Genomic DNA, 14,740 nt, shown 5'->3' with positions numbered 1-14,740 from the left:
TTACGGAAGAAGGCTGTACGCGAATAGCAAATGTACCCCACCAGAAAACATACCGGTACCAATGTCTCAATGGTCTCAGTACTAGGGTACCGGTACTAGGCTTTTGGCCAACAGGACTTGGTTGGAAGTAGGGGTGCTGTACCCAACGATCTCGTTGGCACTGTTGATCTGGAAACAGACTAATAAAAGCCTCAGATTTAACTTGTCCATTAGTGGTGGGGACGGAGCGGTTCGGTTCGGAGAAAGTACTGTGACGTCATTACTCTGTCAAACCAAATACAGTATTCGGTTAAACCGAGTACAACTTTATAGCGGTAAATTTAAACTTTACATTGACCTTCTAAGCTACAGTTTACATTTATAAAGAATATTATCAATTCGTATCAGTGGTATAATGCTCCGTACTTTCTATTATTGGTTATTTGCACATTTTTATAATGTAATATAAATTTAACACATAACGTAACAAACAGTGTAATTAAAAATCTGTACTTAATATGAGGCATATCAAGTAGACATAAATAAAGAAATAAACATACAAATGGATAAATAAATACAATGAATATTAATGCATATGGATACACGTACCGTATTCCATAATGTGGTAACTGACGAAACGAAATCTAGCGCTTTGAAATGTGCCTTAATTCATACGTCAAACATATTATTTATAACTGCCGGTATGTGCTAAGGAGTTAAATGAACAATATGTTAAGATAACATCAGTACCAGAAATTAGTAAAGTGTACAAATGAACTCAATTCTTCATCTTGTGACAAGCATTAAAATCAAGACACAACACGTTGTGCACAGAGAGTAAGGGAAGTACCGTTAGTGTTCTGTGTTGCATGGAACAGGTGTTATATAAGAGGAATTTCCATTCAGAAATATCAGAGTTTCAGGTCGTGTTGCAGAAAGCGACAACCTTCGGTCTGAAATAATTTGTCCGGCACATGAAAACACCTCCTACGCGGGCACAGACGTAGCAGATACGCTAAGGTAAGCAAGAGCAAGTTCACTTAAGGGTCAGTGAATATTGGATTTTCAAGACCGCATTGTAATCGAAACTGCAAGACCACCCGAATGTACAAAAAGCAAGAGCACTTGTAGATCGAGGAAACCTAAATGAAGCAGTAGAAATCGCTACAAATCTGATACAGGAAGCCGCTTTGCCCGCGAAAGAAAGGAGAGCACAAAAATGGTTTGACAGACAGTGTTACATAGCACGAAAAGACAACTTACGCGCGTTATACTCAGCCAGAAAAATGGAGACCGCTGATTACTTGGAAGCATATGCCATCAAAAGAAGAAATTACAGAAAACTTCTAAAAGAAAAGCAAGCTGAATACCTGGAAGCAGAAGCCAAGAAGCTTGTAGTCGAAGCAGAAACAGCTCCATTCCGGGCCCTCAAGAAAAAGCAAGAGTGTAGAGCGAGGGAAATACCAATGGAAACACGGGAAAAACACTTCTCAGCCCTTCTAAACAGGGATAGCAGAGCAAAAGATGACACCGCAAACCACTCTATCGATCCAGAACACAAAATTAGACTCGTAATGATGATGATGCTTGTTGTTTTAAGGGGCCTAACATCGAAGGTCATCGGCCCCCAATTTTAGACTAACCACGGGGGAAGTAAAAATGGTAATCAGCAAAGGAAAAAAGGGGAAGACAGCAGGACCGGACAACATATATACAGAACACTTAAAAGTACTCAAGACCACTTACTACAGCTTTGGACAGAACTATTCAACAAACGTCTAAATTTAGGCAAAATACCGGAAGTTTGGAGAACGGCAACGCTGAAGATTTTGTACAAAGGGAAAGGAGAAACTGACAACCCCGACTCATATAGAGGTATAGCTCTAGAAAGCAATCTATACAAAGCATTTGCAACTATTCTAGCTAATCGCCTGAACAACGAAATAGACCCATTCATACCAGAATGCCAACTAGGCTTCCGCAAAGGAAAAAGCACATTACATGCCGCAGCATGCCTGAAAGAAAAAATTGAAGAGCCACTGAGGCACCCAAAAGGGAAGTACTACGTCGTCTTTGTTGACTATAAGAAGGCTTTTGATCTTATCGACAGAGATATCCTGATAGGAAAATTAAAACAAATGATTGGTGACAACACGCTCGTGAGAATCGTTGAAACCATACTAGACTACAACCTAATCCAAATTGAGGATGGAGCATCCTCATCCGGGAAAGTAATTCAAACAAATGGGGTACCACAAGGAGACCCCCTAAGTCCACTACTATTCAACGTAGCAACGGCAGATATCACACAAATAATGACGGACTCCCCTGAGATTACTATAATAATGTACGCTGATGATATGGCTCTGGGATCGAGCTCAAAGGCAGAACTACAGTCGACAATGATGAAGTTAGAAGCTTGGGCTTCAGATAACAAATTTGAAATTAACCAGAAAAAGACAGTACAGATGGTGTTCAGAAAAGGTAGCAAGGCCGCCAAGGACGACGCTATATCATTAAATAATAAACCACTAGAAATAGTCAAGAAATTCAAATACGTGGGCATCACGTTCCAAACGAGCATGACATCCTTCAATAACCACGTCATAGACAGAACGACAGCAGCAATCAGAGCCATCCACAATATCAAGAATATACCTATGCTATCCCTTAACACAGCGATGGCTTTATTCAAGACCGCAATAACCCCAATTGTGTCATACGGAATCGAAATAATATGGGACAACCTGACAATCGGTGACTTGGAGAGGATAGAAAGGGTCAAAGCAAGGTTCCTGAAGAAGGCCCTAGGAGTAGGTAAACTGGCACCCTCCAGACTTTTTTATGTACTGGCACGAGAAACCTACTTCATTGAGGATCTACAACTCAATCTACCACTGCCATCTACCGGCCCATTCCAAGAGCTTTAGAAAAAACTTCATATGAAACGCGCGGAAATAGACCTCGAATTCTACGGAAATGACGCCATGATCGATCGAAACAGGACCAAACAACTTCAAGAGCAAAGATGTCATAACAAGATATGAAATACATGGCTTCCATCATAAAATATGCGCAAAGACAAAATTCCACAACCCAACAGATAACTGTACACTGTGTAAGGAAAAGTGCGACCGCTACCATCTGCTAAAGTGCAAGAAAAGAATAAAGACTCTTAACAGAATACAGCAAAATGTAAATTGGCACAACAAACTTAATACTCATTTGAGTGCTCCTTATAAATATAATAATTGTAATCGAAATCGATTTTCAACCTATTAGGTCATGTTACGTACATTTAGTACGCGTCGAAGAGATGTTAAGTACAGAAGAAAATTGCCAACGGAGTATTCGAGTTGAATCGGTGCTCCGCTGTGACGTCACGTAAACCTGAAGAACCTAGTTACTCTACAGTTCTACTCGCTCCGTCCCCGCCACTATTGTCCATATGACATGGCCTTATGATTAAAGATTCGCTAAAAGTTGTCCATCACCTTTTGTATTTCACAGGATAGTGGTCCTCTACTAAACCATGCATAATTATATTTAACTTTGCAAGGAATTTTGATTTTGTTTCAGGACCCCTCAAGTCCATGTACTAGTTTTTAAGCTGATATCTCTCTTGGAGAATAATAAAAGAAATTCTTTCGTTAAATTTACATTACTGCCAATATTGTATTAATTATTAAAGGAAAGTGTCCTATCTTGATAGGTGCAACAGAAGTTCTATGGGAAATGTCGTGTCTAAATGAATATAAATAGTAAGTTCTGCAGATTTAGTTTCCTAGCCTATATAAGTAAACAGCAAATACAGTACAGTAGAGACAATACGCGACACTGAGCGAGATATCGAGGGACAGCTATTGGAGCTCACTCTAGCGGATAGACCTGAACGGTACTGATTCTGTCATACGAGCACGTGTATTTTTGTGTGAAGTTTTTGGTATTATTTATGCGTTTTCAGTGAGTTGACATAATTAAATAGTAGCGTGTGTCATTCCTTGATATCTCCTCTCAACATGAGGGGAAAGGTATGTGCTGTGTTTGGCTGCAGTAATTACGAAGTAGAGAAAAATGCGCGGTCGTTCTTCAGGTTCCCTCGTGACAAGAACATGTAAGTAATATTGTGTTTGCATATATATTCTTCCAGTGACAGAGATTTTTATAGTACTTCATAATCTTCTGACCTGCTCGACCCATGTTTTAACGGGCTTAAATTATAATACGCATATTTTATTGTATAGTGCAGCAGTTAACCTTCAATACCGATGTGTTGTTGTAGGTGTGATCTGTGGGTTTTAAAATGTCACAGAAGCGATTTGGATAAAGTGTACAAGAAAGAAGGGACGTTACGCTTGTATAAGAATTATAAGATCTGATCAGATCATTTCCAGGCCAGCGACTTTAAAAATCCTCGACTATACAGCCAAGGGTATGTTACATTTTTACTCTAATTGTACGTAAATATTCCTCAAAGCATCACTATCAACAACATTTTCAAACTTTTCTTTCTTTTATCTTTCTTCTCAGATTAAAGCCGGGATTTTATAGATTTTCTTTCTGTTAGTAGGCTTCATGTTAAGAGGAAAATTGTCCAGCTATTAAATGTTAATTCATTGCATCATATGTGTAAGGAATGTGCCGATATTTTTATTGAAAAATGTCTTAATGTGATGATACAATGTTTTTAAATGAGGAAGAAAGACAAATCCAACCGTAAGATTTCAGGCAGGTATGCTAAAGCTAAAAAAGTAATGCATAAATGAAAGATCAAGCCATTTCACAGCAGTCCATTTCACACCTTGTTTATATGTCTAATTTCAGTCTTTGAATAATAATCTTTTAAATAATTCTTCATTCATTTATCCAGAATTGCTTTAGCAACTTCGAAGTTAATATCTCAATACCACTTTCTTTCTAGACGTAATTTATTTATCCATTTCCGTATATACATTTCCATTGATATTTGAATTTAGCGCGATTTGTTCAGGTCAAGTCACTAGGAGCGCCACCGTCGAATTGTCTCCCATTTTAGCAAGGGGAAATCCGTAAGTGTCGTGTATTGTCTCTACTGTATTTGTAAACAGCACACAAGCGAACATTCATTTTGAAGTGTTACAATATTCCTTAAGTTATTTTTCTCGTTTATTGCATTAGTTGAAGTAATCGGATTCGTATAATGACACTACGTTTGTCGTCTCCTGGTCATATTATTCAGTATCTTCACGATTCTAATGTATCAGGTACTATAATAGGGTGACAATAACTTTTAAGTTATTCTCCTTCATTGGTGGGTAATTTAATTTGTGCTTCTTGGCGACACTGATCACTTGTTCGTTCAGGGCGGTTCATGTCAGGCTATCAACAGGGCGGCAAAGTACAAAGTGGGTGTAAATAATATGGAATTGGGATGTTTATTGTGTGGCCGGCAATAGCCTATTCTATTTCATGTTGCATGTTGTTGTAATTAACGTTAAGGTTAACAAGCATTGGATGCAGAATATGGCCAGGAGACGACAAACGAAGCGGAGTTTGAATTGGAATACAGATGATAGTAGACCAGCATTTAAAGGTAACATTCCAGTGAAATTGCCAAGACTTCATACCTCTAATTTTACAGAGGTGTGGCCAAAGAATCATGTGCTGGGGAAAAATGTTATACCTGCACATATTTTTATTGCTGTTACCAAACAAGATGTTGGTGTTGATTTGAATCTGAATGCAACTGAGGAAAGTTTTATTCCCTTGATGGATGTATTTCGAGTCCTCATTAGGAACCACAAGAGGAAATCTCCATATAAACAGTATCTTGAGTATTTTATACATACAAAAAAACATTTGACTGTAGCACACTCACCGTTTGAAACCAGTATTGTGTACGAGTATTTAAGGGACCTTGTTAAGTCTGTTGTGCCTTTCGAATTATTTGGATCAAGAGAGAATCAAAAATGCTTCATAAATTTTATTAAACAAGTACTTACTGCTGGCCGAGGGCAGATTATCCACCTTCAACAACTTATTAGTGGTCAGAAATATACCAAGCCTCTGTGGTTACGGAAGATCCCTTCACAGATTGTAAAACAGCATCTTTATAGTAAGGTATGATCTGTTTCTGAGTGCAGAAATTACTAAGAAATTGCCCATCCCCCTTCTCTCAAAGGCTCTCTCACCTTGTGGGTGTGGAGTGGTAAACCATGGAGCCATAGCTAAACCTGCTATTCCTTCCTCTTCAGCCAAGCTTGTATCATTCATCTTTATTATACTGTTCTCATTGAAGGCTTGCCTCTACCACTCTCTTCTATGGTTAGGTTGAAGATGGGCAGTTGATCCTGTTGATTTTGGACTTTAAGGCAACAATTACTTCTACCAGTATCCATTTACATTGTAACTGGAAAAAAAAAATTCAACAGCTACATTGTTGTCCTTTGAGTGTTTTGATTGTATGAATTTTGTCAGGATATCCTCATCCTGCCTAGTATACGATACATCATTTTAGCACCAACATTGGTTTTTTTTGGTACCTATTTTCCCTGTAACCACATAAACTTCGGTGGTGCTGCTGTTTTTTAAGGATCCAACCGGTCTTCTGGCTGATGACTTAACAGACCTTAAAATTTTCTGTTTTGTTAGTTTATGATATTCGATACATTGGATTGTTAGGGTATCTTTTATGTTTATATTTAGAAGGTACTACAGAATCATAATACATGAGTAAATCTATGCAAGCTGGCCAACTTCAACAAGTCCACAAGCCAATGTAAAGTGCATTTGTCATTTTCATTGCATCATGTTTTAAACAACATACTGTATCATACTTCTTTCTGTAAAAATAAATTTTGTCTAAGGCTGTTATTATGCTTGTGTGTTGTGTTTGAGTCATCAGTCCATAGACTGGTTTGATGCAGCCCTCCATGCCACCCTATCCTGTGCTAACCTTTTCATTTCTACTTAACTATTGCATCCTACATCTGCTCTAATCTGCTTGTCGTATTCATACCTTAGTCTACCCCTACCGTTCTTACCACCTACACTTCCTTCAAAAACCAACTGAACAAGTCCTGGGTGTCTTAAAATGTGTCCTATCATTCTATCTCTTCTTCTCGTCAAATTTAGCGAAATCAATCTCCCCTCACCAATTCGATTCAGTATCTCTTCATTTGTGATTCGATCTATCCATCTCACCTTCAGCATTCTTCTGTAACACCACATTTCAAAAGCTTCTATTCTCTTTCTTTCTGAGCTAGTTATCGTCCATGTTTAACTTCCATACAATGCCACGCTCCACACGAAAGTCTTCAGAAATATCTTTCGAATTCCTATATCAATATTTGAAGTGAGCAAATTTCTTTTCTTAAGAAAGCTCTTCCTTGCTTGTGCTAATCTGTATTTTATGTCCTCCTTACTTCTGCCATCGTTAGTTATTTTACTACCCAAGTAACAATATTCATCTACTTCCTTTAAGACTTCATCTCCTAATTTAATATTTCCTGCATCACCTGCCTTCGTTCGACTGCACTCCATTACTTTTGTTTTGGACTTACAATTCATCTTGTACTCCTTACCCAAGACTTCGTCCATACCCTTCAGCAGCTTCTCGAGATCTTCTGCAGTCTCAGATAAAATAACAATATCATCGGCAAATCTCAAGGTTTTGATTTCCTCTCCTTGGATTGTGATTCCCTTTCCAAATTTTTCTTTGATTTTCTTTACTGCCTGTTCTATGTAAACATTGAAAAGGAGGGGGGAACAAACTGCAGCCTTGCCTCACTCCTTTCTGAATTGCTGCTCACTTAGCAATGGAATATATAATGTATTCCTATGTAGCCTCATGAGTATTTATTGTGTTTAATTTATTCTTAATTTATTTTCTAGAACATCAATTGGCATTGAGGTTATTTTAAAACTTGCTGGAGAATATTCATGATGTTAGAGTGTCTGTTATTCTTTGCAAGGTACAAAATCAAATCACTTTATTTGCAAATGAGGTGTCTACCTCGGTGGCAAATGATACACAAAAATACATTATTCTCAAGCATTAAATTTTAAATTGAAAAGAAACAAGACATTTTACTAAAATACAGTATTATACAATTTACATTAATAATTTTTCTATTAAACACACAGCTCATCCTTAATAAATTTATATTAATTACAAAATTCTACTCATAATATCTTCTGTACTTACTCACATAATCAGCTCATATACAGTATATGGAATCACTTCAAATAATACTATACAACTGCTATAAGATTTAAATTTACATTTTTAAAAATACCTATTTCGCTACCTAACGTGCATGTTGCAATGCTGTGTCTTAACCATAACTCTTTTGCCACTGCTTTTCAGAGATCCTGAAGGGCCATCACAGCTACCGTAGCTGTATTTATTTACCATTTATTTATCTAATTCTTCTCGTCAATTTTGGCCAAATCGATCTCCTCTCACCAATTTGATTCAGTATCTCTTCATTCGTGATTCAACCTACCCATCTCACCTTCAGCATTCTTGTACAATACCACATTTCAAAAGCTTCTATTCTCTTTCTTTCTGAACGAGTTATTGTCCATGTTCCACTTCCACACAATGCATACAATGCTACGCCCCTAATGAAAGTCTTCAAAAAACATCTTTCTTTCTAACTCCAATATCAGTGTTCAAAGTGGTAAATTTCTCTTCTTATGAAAGGCATTTCTTGCTCATGCTAGTCTGCATTTTATGTCATAGACACTTTTAATTTTACAGTGTATGACGTAAGTTGAATACCAGATGCTACTTTACATTTTTTTACTGATAATGATGTATCTGTAACTTTAAGGTTTTTCAGCCTGTAAAACACGAAATTTTAACACTTATACTACTATAACATACCTGTAAATAAAAATAATACACTTTGTTCAATATTCTATTACTAAGTGTGAATTAGTGTCGCAATATGTCCGCTACAAATAAACATAAGTGAAGGATTTATTCTACCTTTAATCTTGTTATAATGCTACTATATTGTGTATTTTGAAGCATTTAAGCAATGAGAATTAATGTACCATATTGAACAATTCCATAAACTTATAAAACCAAACCAAACCCCATGGCACTACAGCCCTTGAAGGACCTTGGCCTACCAAGCAACCCCTGATCAGCCCAAAAGCCTGCAGATTACGAGGTGTCGCATGCGAAACCTCTCGGCCGTTATTCTTGGCTTTTTAGACCAGGGTCACTATCTCACCGTCAGATAGCTCTTCAATTCTAATCACGTAGGCTGAGTGGACATCGAACTAGCCCTCAGGTCCAGGTAAAAATCCCTAACCTGGCTAGGAATCGAATCCGGGGCCTCCGGGTAAGAGGAAGGCACGCTACCCCTACATCACGGGGCCGGCTCCATAAACTTATACAGTACAATAATACACCCTGAAAAAACATATCACTCATTTTGTATGGAAAACTACAGATAGACACAAGATATGCATGCGTATTAACACTCCATTGTTGATAAACCAGCCATTCTCACATTTGCTAACTTTGCAACAAGCAATATATACTGGATGTTGTTCACACTTTGAGTCAAGTCAATAATTTTTTTTTTTTTTAATGATTTGCTTTACGTCGCACTGACACACCGCCTTCTGGTGAAAGGATAGGAAAGGCCTAGAAAAGGGAAGGAAGCGGCCGTGGCCTTAATTAAGATACAGCCCCAGCGTTTACCTGGTGTGAAAATAGGAAACCACAGAAAACCATCTTCAGGGCTGCCGACAATGGGGTTTGAACCCATTATCTCTCAGATGCAAGCTCACAGCTGCGCACCCCTAACCGCACGGCCAACTTGCTCGGTAGGCCAATACTTGAAATACTTGAGTCATCATCATCATCGTCAATGTCTCGCTCCAGTCGCCCGGGTGTGGTTAACAAGCCTCCTCCACTCCTCTCTGTCCTTCCATTTTTCCTGCTCCATTACTTCCGCCACATCCAATCCAGCTTCTCTAATGTCCTTCCAAATCTGATCCATCCACCTTCTTCTCAGTCTTCCAACTGGTCTCTTTTCCTTAACTTCTCTTTCCAATTCCCTTCTTGCTACCCGTTCCTTTCCTGTTCTTTTTACATGTCCGAACCATCTCAGTCTTGCTTTCTGTATGTTTTGTACTAACGGTTCTATATTTAGCTCTTCTCTGATTTTAATATTTTGAATTCTATCTCTTGTCTTTTTAACCGATGTTCTTAAAAATTTCATTTCTACTGCTTGGATCTTACTATCTTGCCTCTTATTAGTTACCAGTGTTTCTAGTCCATATGTTACAATTGGTATGAAATACTGTTTATATAATGTTAATTTAATTCTCTTGGGTACTTTGTCATCTCATAAAAGCTCTTTGGTCGCTTAAGTGCGGCCAGTATCCAGTATTCGGGAGATAGTAGGTTCAAACCCCACTGTCGGCAGCCCTGGAGATGGTTTTCCGTGGTTTCCCATTTTCACACCAGGCAAATGCTGGGGCTGTATCACGGCTGCTTCCTTCCTACTCCTAGCCCTTTCCTGTCCCATCGTCGCCGTAAGACCTGTTTGTGTCGGTGCGACGTAAAGCAACTGACAAGAAGAACAAGAAAAGCTCTTTGACTTGATAAAATGTTGTACCTTTACTTTGTCTGTTATTAACCCACCAGGACTCGCGCGCAGATTTTTAACGTGAGGACTCGTGCGCAGATTTTTAACGTGAGGACTCGCGCATGGTCTTAAGGACCACAATTATGCTTAAGTGAACTACCACTTTAAAAAGGGCTGAATATTGATTTGTTCCTGTATATAATGTTTTGTTTTAGGCTTCTTTTGATTCTTTTATGATATTTTACTTAATAATATTGTCTTTATTTGCTATTACAACACACAACATAAAATAAAGTAACAAAAGCTACATAATGACACCACACAAATAGATTAATCAGTATACAAACGAAATTAACAATGCTACATAAATTAAACCATTCCTGAAATGAAAGTTGACATAATAAATGAAATATATTGAAAAAAACTGCTATATAATACAAAAAATTTCAGAAATAAAAATGAACATAAGAGATGAAGTATATTGAAAAGTAACTACTAGATAAAATTTTTTAATGAACATCTTAAAGCTGCTCTCCCAAAATTGGGTGAATCCATCACTCGCCTAATGAATGAATGAATGCTTGCGGCAAGGTAGGATACCAGACAACTGGAGAAAATCTACTATTAAAATGCTATATAAAGGCAAAGGTGATACCGCAGATCCCAACTCATATAGAGGAATAGCGCTAGAGTGTACTCTACTAAAGACTTTAACTTCATTAGTGGGTAAACGTCTCATTAAACTGGTGGAAAATAACCTACCTGAGTCACAATTCGGATTTAGAAAAGGGAAATCAACGACTTTAGCTATCCGCTGTCTCCAGAATGACATAGAAGAAGCCTTAAAGAAACCAGGGGGTAAATTGCATGCCATCTTTATAGATTATTCGAAAGCTTTTGACACCATAAGCAGAACCATACTGTTAGAAAAATTGGAGAGTTTCATTGGTAGTACGAACTACCTTATACTGCTGATTAGGAACTTACTGCTCAACAATTCAATAGAAGTAGATGATGGCATTACCAAATCTATTATTTTGGAACAAACAACCGGAGTATTACAGGGAGACCCGTTAAGTCCATTATTATTCATCATTGCGACAGCAGACATAGTAGATTTGGTAAACCAGGAAAGCGTCAAACTATTAATGTACGCTGACGATATGGTCTTAACATCAATGTCAGAGAAGGAGCTCCAGGAATCATTCAACCAAATAATAGGCTGGATAAAGAAAAATGAGCTCAAACTGAATGTAGAAAAAACAGTGTCCATGACGTTTAGAAGAGGGGGACCTCATGGAATCTTCTATTGTGAAGACCAAGAACTTAAGTCCGTAAAGCATTTTAAATACTTGGGCGTAATTTTTCAAACCCAAGGTAATGTTTTCACCCTCCATCTCCTGGACCGTCTAAATGCATCTATGAAAGCAATATCTGACATTAAGCACCTGAGTAACTTGTCTTTAGAAACGGCCATAAAACTCTTTCATCTAAAAATCAGTCCTATAGCAACATATGGCTTGGAAAACATTTGGGAACATTTGAGTATGAAACAGTTAGATAAAATCGAGAAGTTGAAGGCAGTCTACTTGAAACGGGCTCTGTGCCTCTCCAAATATTCTCCTTCCCGGCTCGTGTATGAGCTATCCAGAGAGGGATTTTATGTGGAAGAGCTAAGGTTACAGTTGTTACTTCCAGCAACAACACCATATATACATCTGCTTCGAGACCTACGATCGAAGAAGGCTGACATCTGGGAAGATTTCTACTCTACCGATGCCATGCTAAATCGCGAGTGGGTTCAAGGTGGATGCGACCGTTCATGGGTTCCATTATAAACTGTGTAATATAAAGCGTTATCATGAACCAGGTTTGAACTGTGTATGTACTAGGTACCATGTTTTAAATTGTAAACAGCGATCAGAATCACTGGTGAAATTTTGCAACGAAGACTAATGTTCTATATAGGAATTCTTTGCACATTGTGCGCGTTAAATAAATTATTATAAAATTATAATTTTCCAGACCAGATAAGGAAATATCTTTACATAGTACAACGTAACGTCTCGTCAAGGTAATATTAACACAGGAATAACCGAAAACTCCTCTTAGTCCTCTTCTTCGGGTTTTCCATTAGCACAGACCAGACAAGAAAATACTGTGTGCTCCCTGTGAATGTAATTTGAACAATGCACATACGTTGTTTTGGTCTTCCTGTTCTTTTTCCTTCCACAGTAAGCACACATTCCTCGATACTGCGGTTCTCTTTCAGTCATTCTCGGTTCATTGCTGATCCCTAGAAATTCCTGGATTTTCATTTTGATGCCCTGGGGAATGCATGCCATTGATGCGCGATGCTCGATGTAGTCTCTGCACAATCCTGCAGAAAGAGTCTTCAGAAACTGCCTTCGGCTCATACTATCAACTTTACTTCGGAGAATGGCGTAAATTTTTATGCCACCAATATTTAGAAGGGAGTAGAAAAGAGTTAATGACCAATGGTTGCTGACTCTTGAAACAGAGTAATTGCCCTTTAACTCATCAACGACGTCTACTCTACCTTTCGTAAGGTAATAAAATGTCAACATGTCAGATTTATTGGCATCTCCTGAAGAAGGATCAATTGCGTCATCTCCATGCATCGACGAGTACAATAACACAACCTTGTTCTTTTTGGGGACGTATGATAATAAAACTCCTTCTTTGCCAAAACTAAACCTACTGCTTTTTTCTGGTATGTTCTTTGTTTCACCGAAGATAGGTGGAATTTCCCGTTTATTTTTCCTGACAGTACCGACCAATGTAAGTCGGTGATTGGTCAGCAGGCTCTGAGCAAGAGGAATGGATGTGTACGAGTCGTCTGTGGTAACTTTTCTCCCGCTTTGTGAAATTGGTTCCACCAGCCTCTCAACGACACTCTGAACACTGTTGTTCAATGAAAACCATCCATCAGGCTGCTTGTCTGCATATATTTCCATGTTGCAAGTGTCATATGTTCTTGCATCTGCAAAGGCGTAGACCTTGATGCCGTACTTTGCAGGCTTGTTAGCAATATATTGTCAAAATTGACACCTTCCCCGGAACCCCTCAAGCATCTCATCTATGGTGACGTATTCTCCAGGTGAATAATTGCTTTTGCAGCTGTCAAAAAAAACCCTTCAAATATTTCTCGTACCAGAGCAAGTTTATCATCTTTCCTCCTTTCCTTCCTGGTATGGATGTCGTCAAACTGAATAGCTTGCAGAAGGAATTGGAATCTTTTCCGACTCATAGTAGTACAGAATTGTTCTATGCCAGTTCCGTCACTTGCCCATAAATCTCTCAAATTAGTGTGGGAAGATTTTAGTACTCCAGTTGGTACAACAGTCCGATGACCACTTTGATCTCGGCTCTGGTAGTATCGACAGCGTCCCTGTCCTTTCATACTTTTCCATTGCCGGTGCGTTCCAAATATTGGTGTATATAACAATCTGGTCCAGTAAACTATCCGGAAAAAAGAGCATCCAGGATTCCACAGGTGAGATGACATTTCTAGCCCGGTTTGTAGGTCCAGGCAGGTGGGTAACAATATTATGCTGTCTGGTACGCCAGCGGCAATTGCTGAATCTGCAGTGCATGCCAAATACTGTAGTCATATCTCTTCCGGTATACTGAGAAATACTAAAGTGATTCACATTCAATCCATCATCTTCAGAGTCAGCAGATTCCTCGGTGTCTGTGTTTTGGTCACTATTCTCGACAGCATCTTCTACATCGTCTGCCTCTTCCTTCGAATAAAAGTCTTCGTCATTTTAATTTTCCTCACCACCGAACATATTTCTTTTCACTGCACCTTGTTCTCTTTCTAATTGATCATTACGTAACTCCTCTTTTTCAACACTTTCAAGCAACCTGAGAATGTTTTCTTGTTCAGTTGAATTCATCTTGATAACACATTATAGCACACAAGCAATCAAGCGTGGTCCAAAAGACTACAACATGCGTTACGCGTAGTCTAAAGCACCACAGTCTAACAGTTTTCACACCAGACAAGACTTCTAGCGACTGCGCGACTGCTGTAACAGCAGATTTGCTTGGGAATCAGTCTGCCAGCTGCACGACCAGTGGCAGAGTAAAAGAGCCAGGATGTGGTCTTTTCCCCGCCGCTCGAGTTCAATCAATCAATCAAT

General features: G+C 38.5%; 1 protein-coding gene across 1 annotated transcript in view; it reads left to right on the top strand.

The window, feature by feature from the left end:
• The first annotated feature begins 5,362 nt into the window (after positions 1-5,362).
• Positions 5,363-14,740, top strand: part of LOC136874882 (telomerase reverse transcriptase) — a 105,826-nt gene continuing 96,448 nt past the window's right edge. The window contains exon 1 of the mRNA XM_067148580.2: positions 5,363-6,078. Within this exon, the coding sequence (XP_067004681.2) occupies positions 5,428-6,078 (651 nt within the window). The 5' untranslated portion in view covers positions 5,363-5,427. The remainder of the gene's footprint in view (positions 6,079-14,740) is intronic.

This window comes from Anabrus simplex, chromosome 5 (assembly GCF_040414725.1).
Source record: "Anabrus simplex isolate iqAnaSimp1 chromosome 5, ASM4041472v1, whole genome shotgun sequence".
NCBI classification, from domain to species: Eukaryota; Metazoa; Arthropoda; class Insecta; order Orthoptera; family Tettigoniidae; genus Anabrus; species Anabrus simplex.
This window is presented reverse-complemented; position numbering and strand designations above follow the sequence as displayed.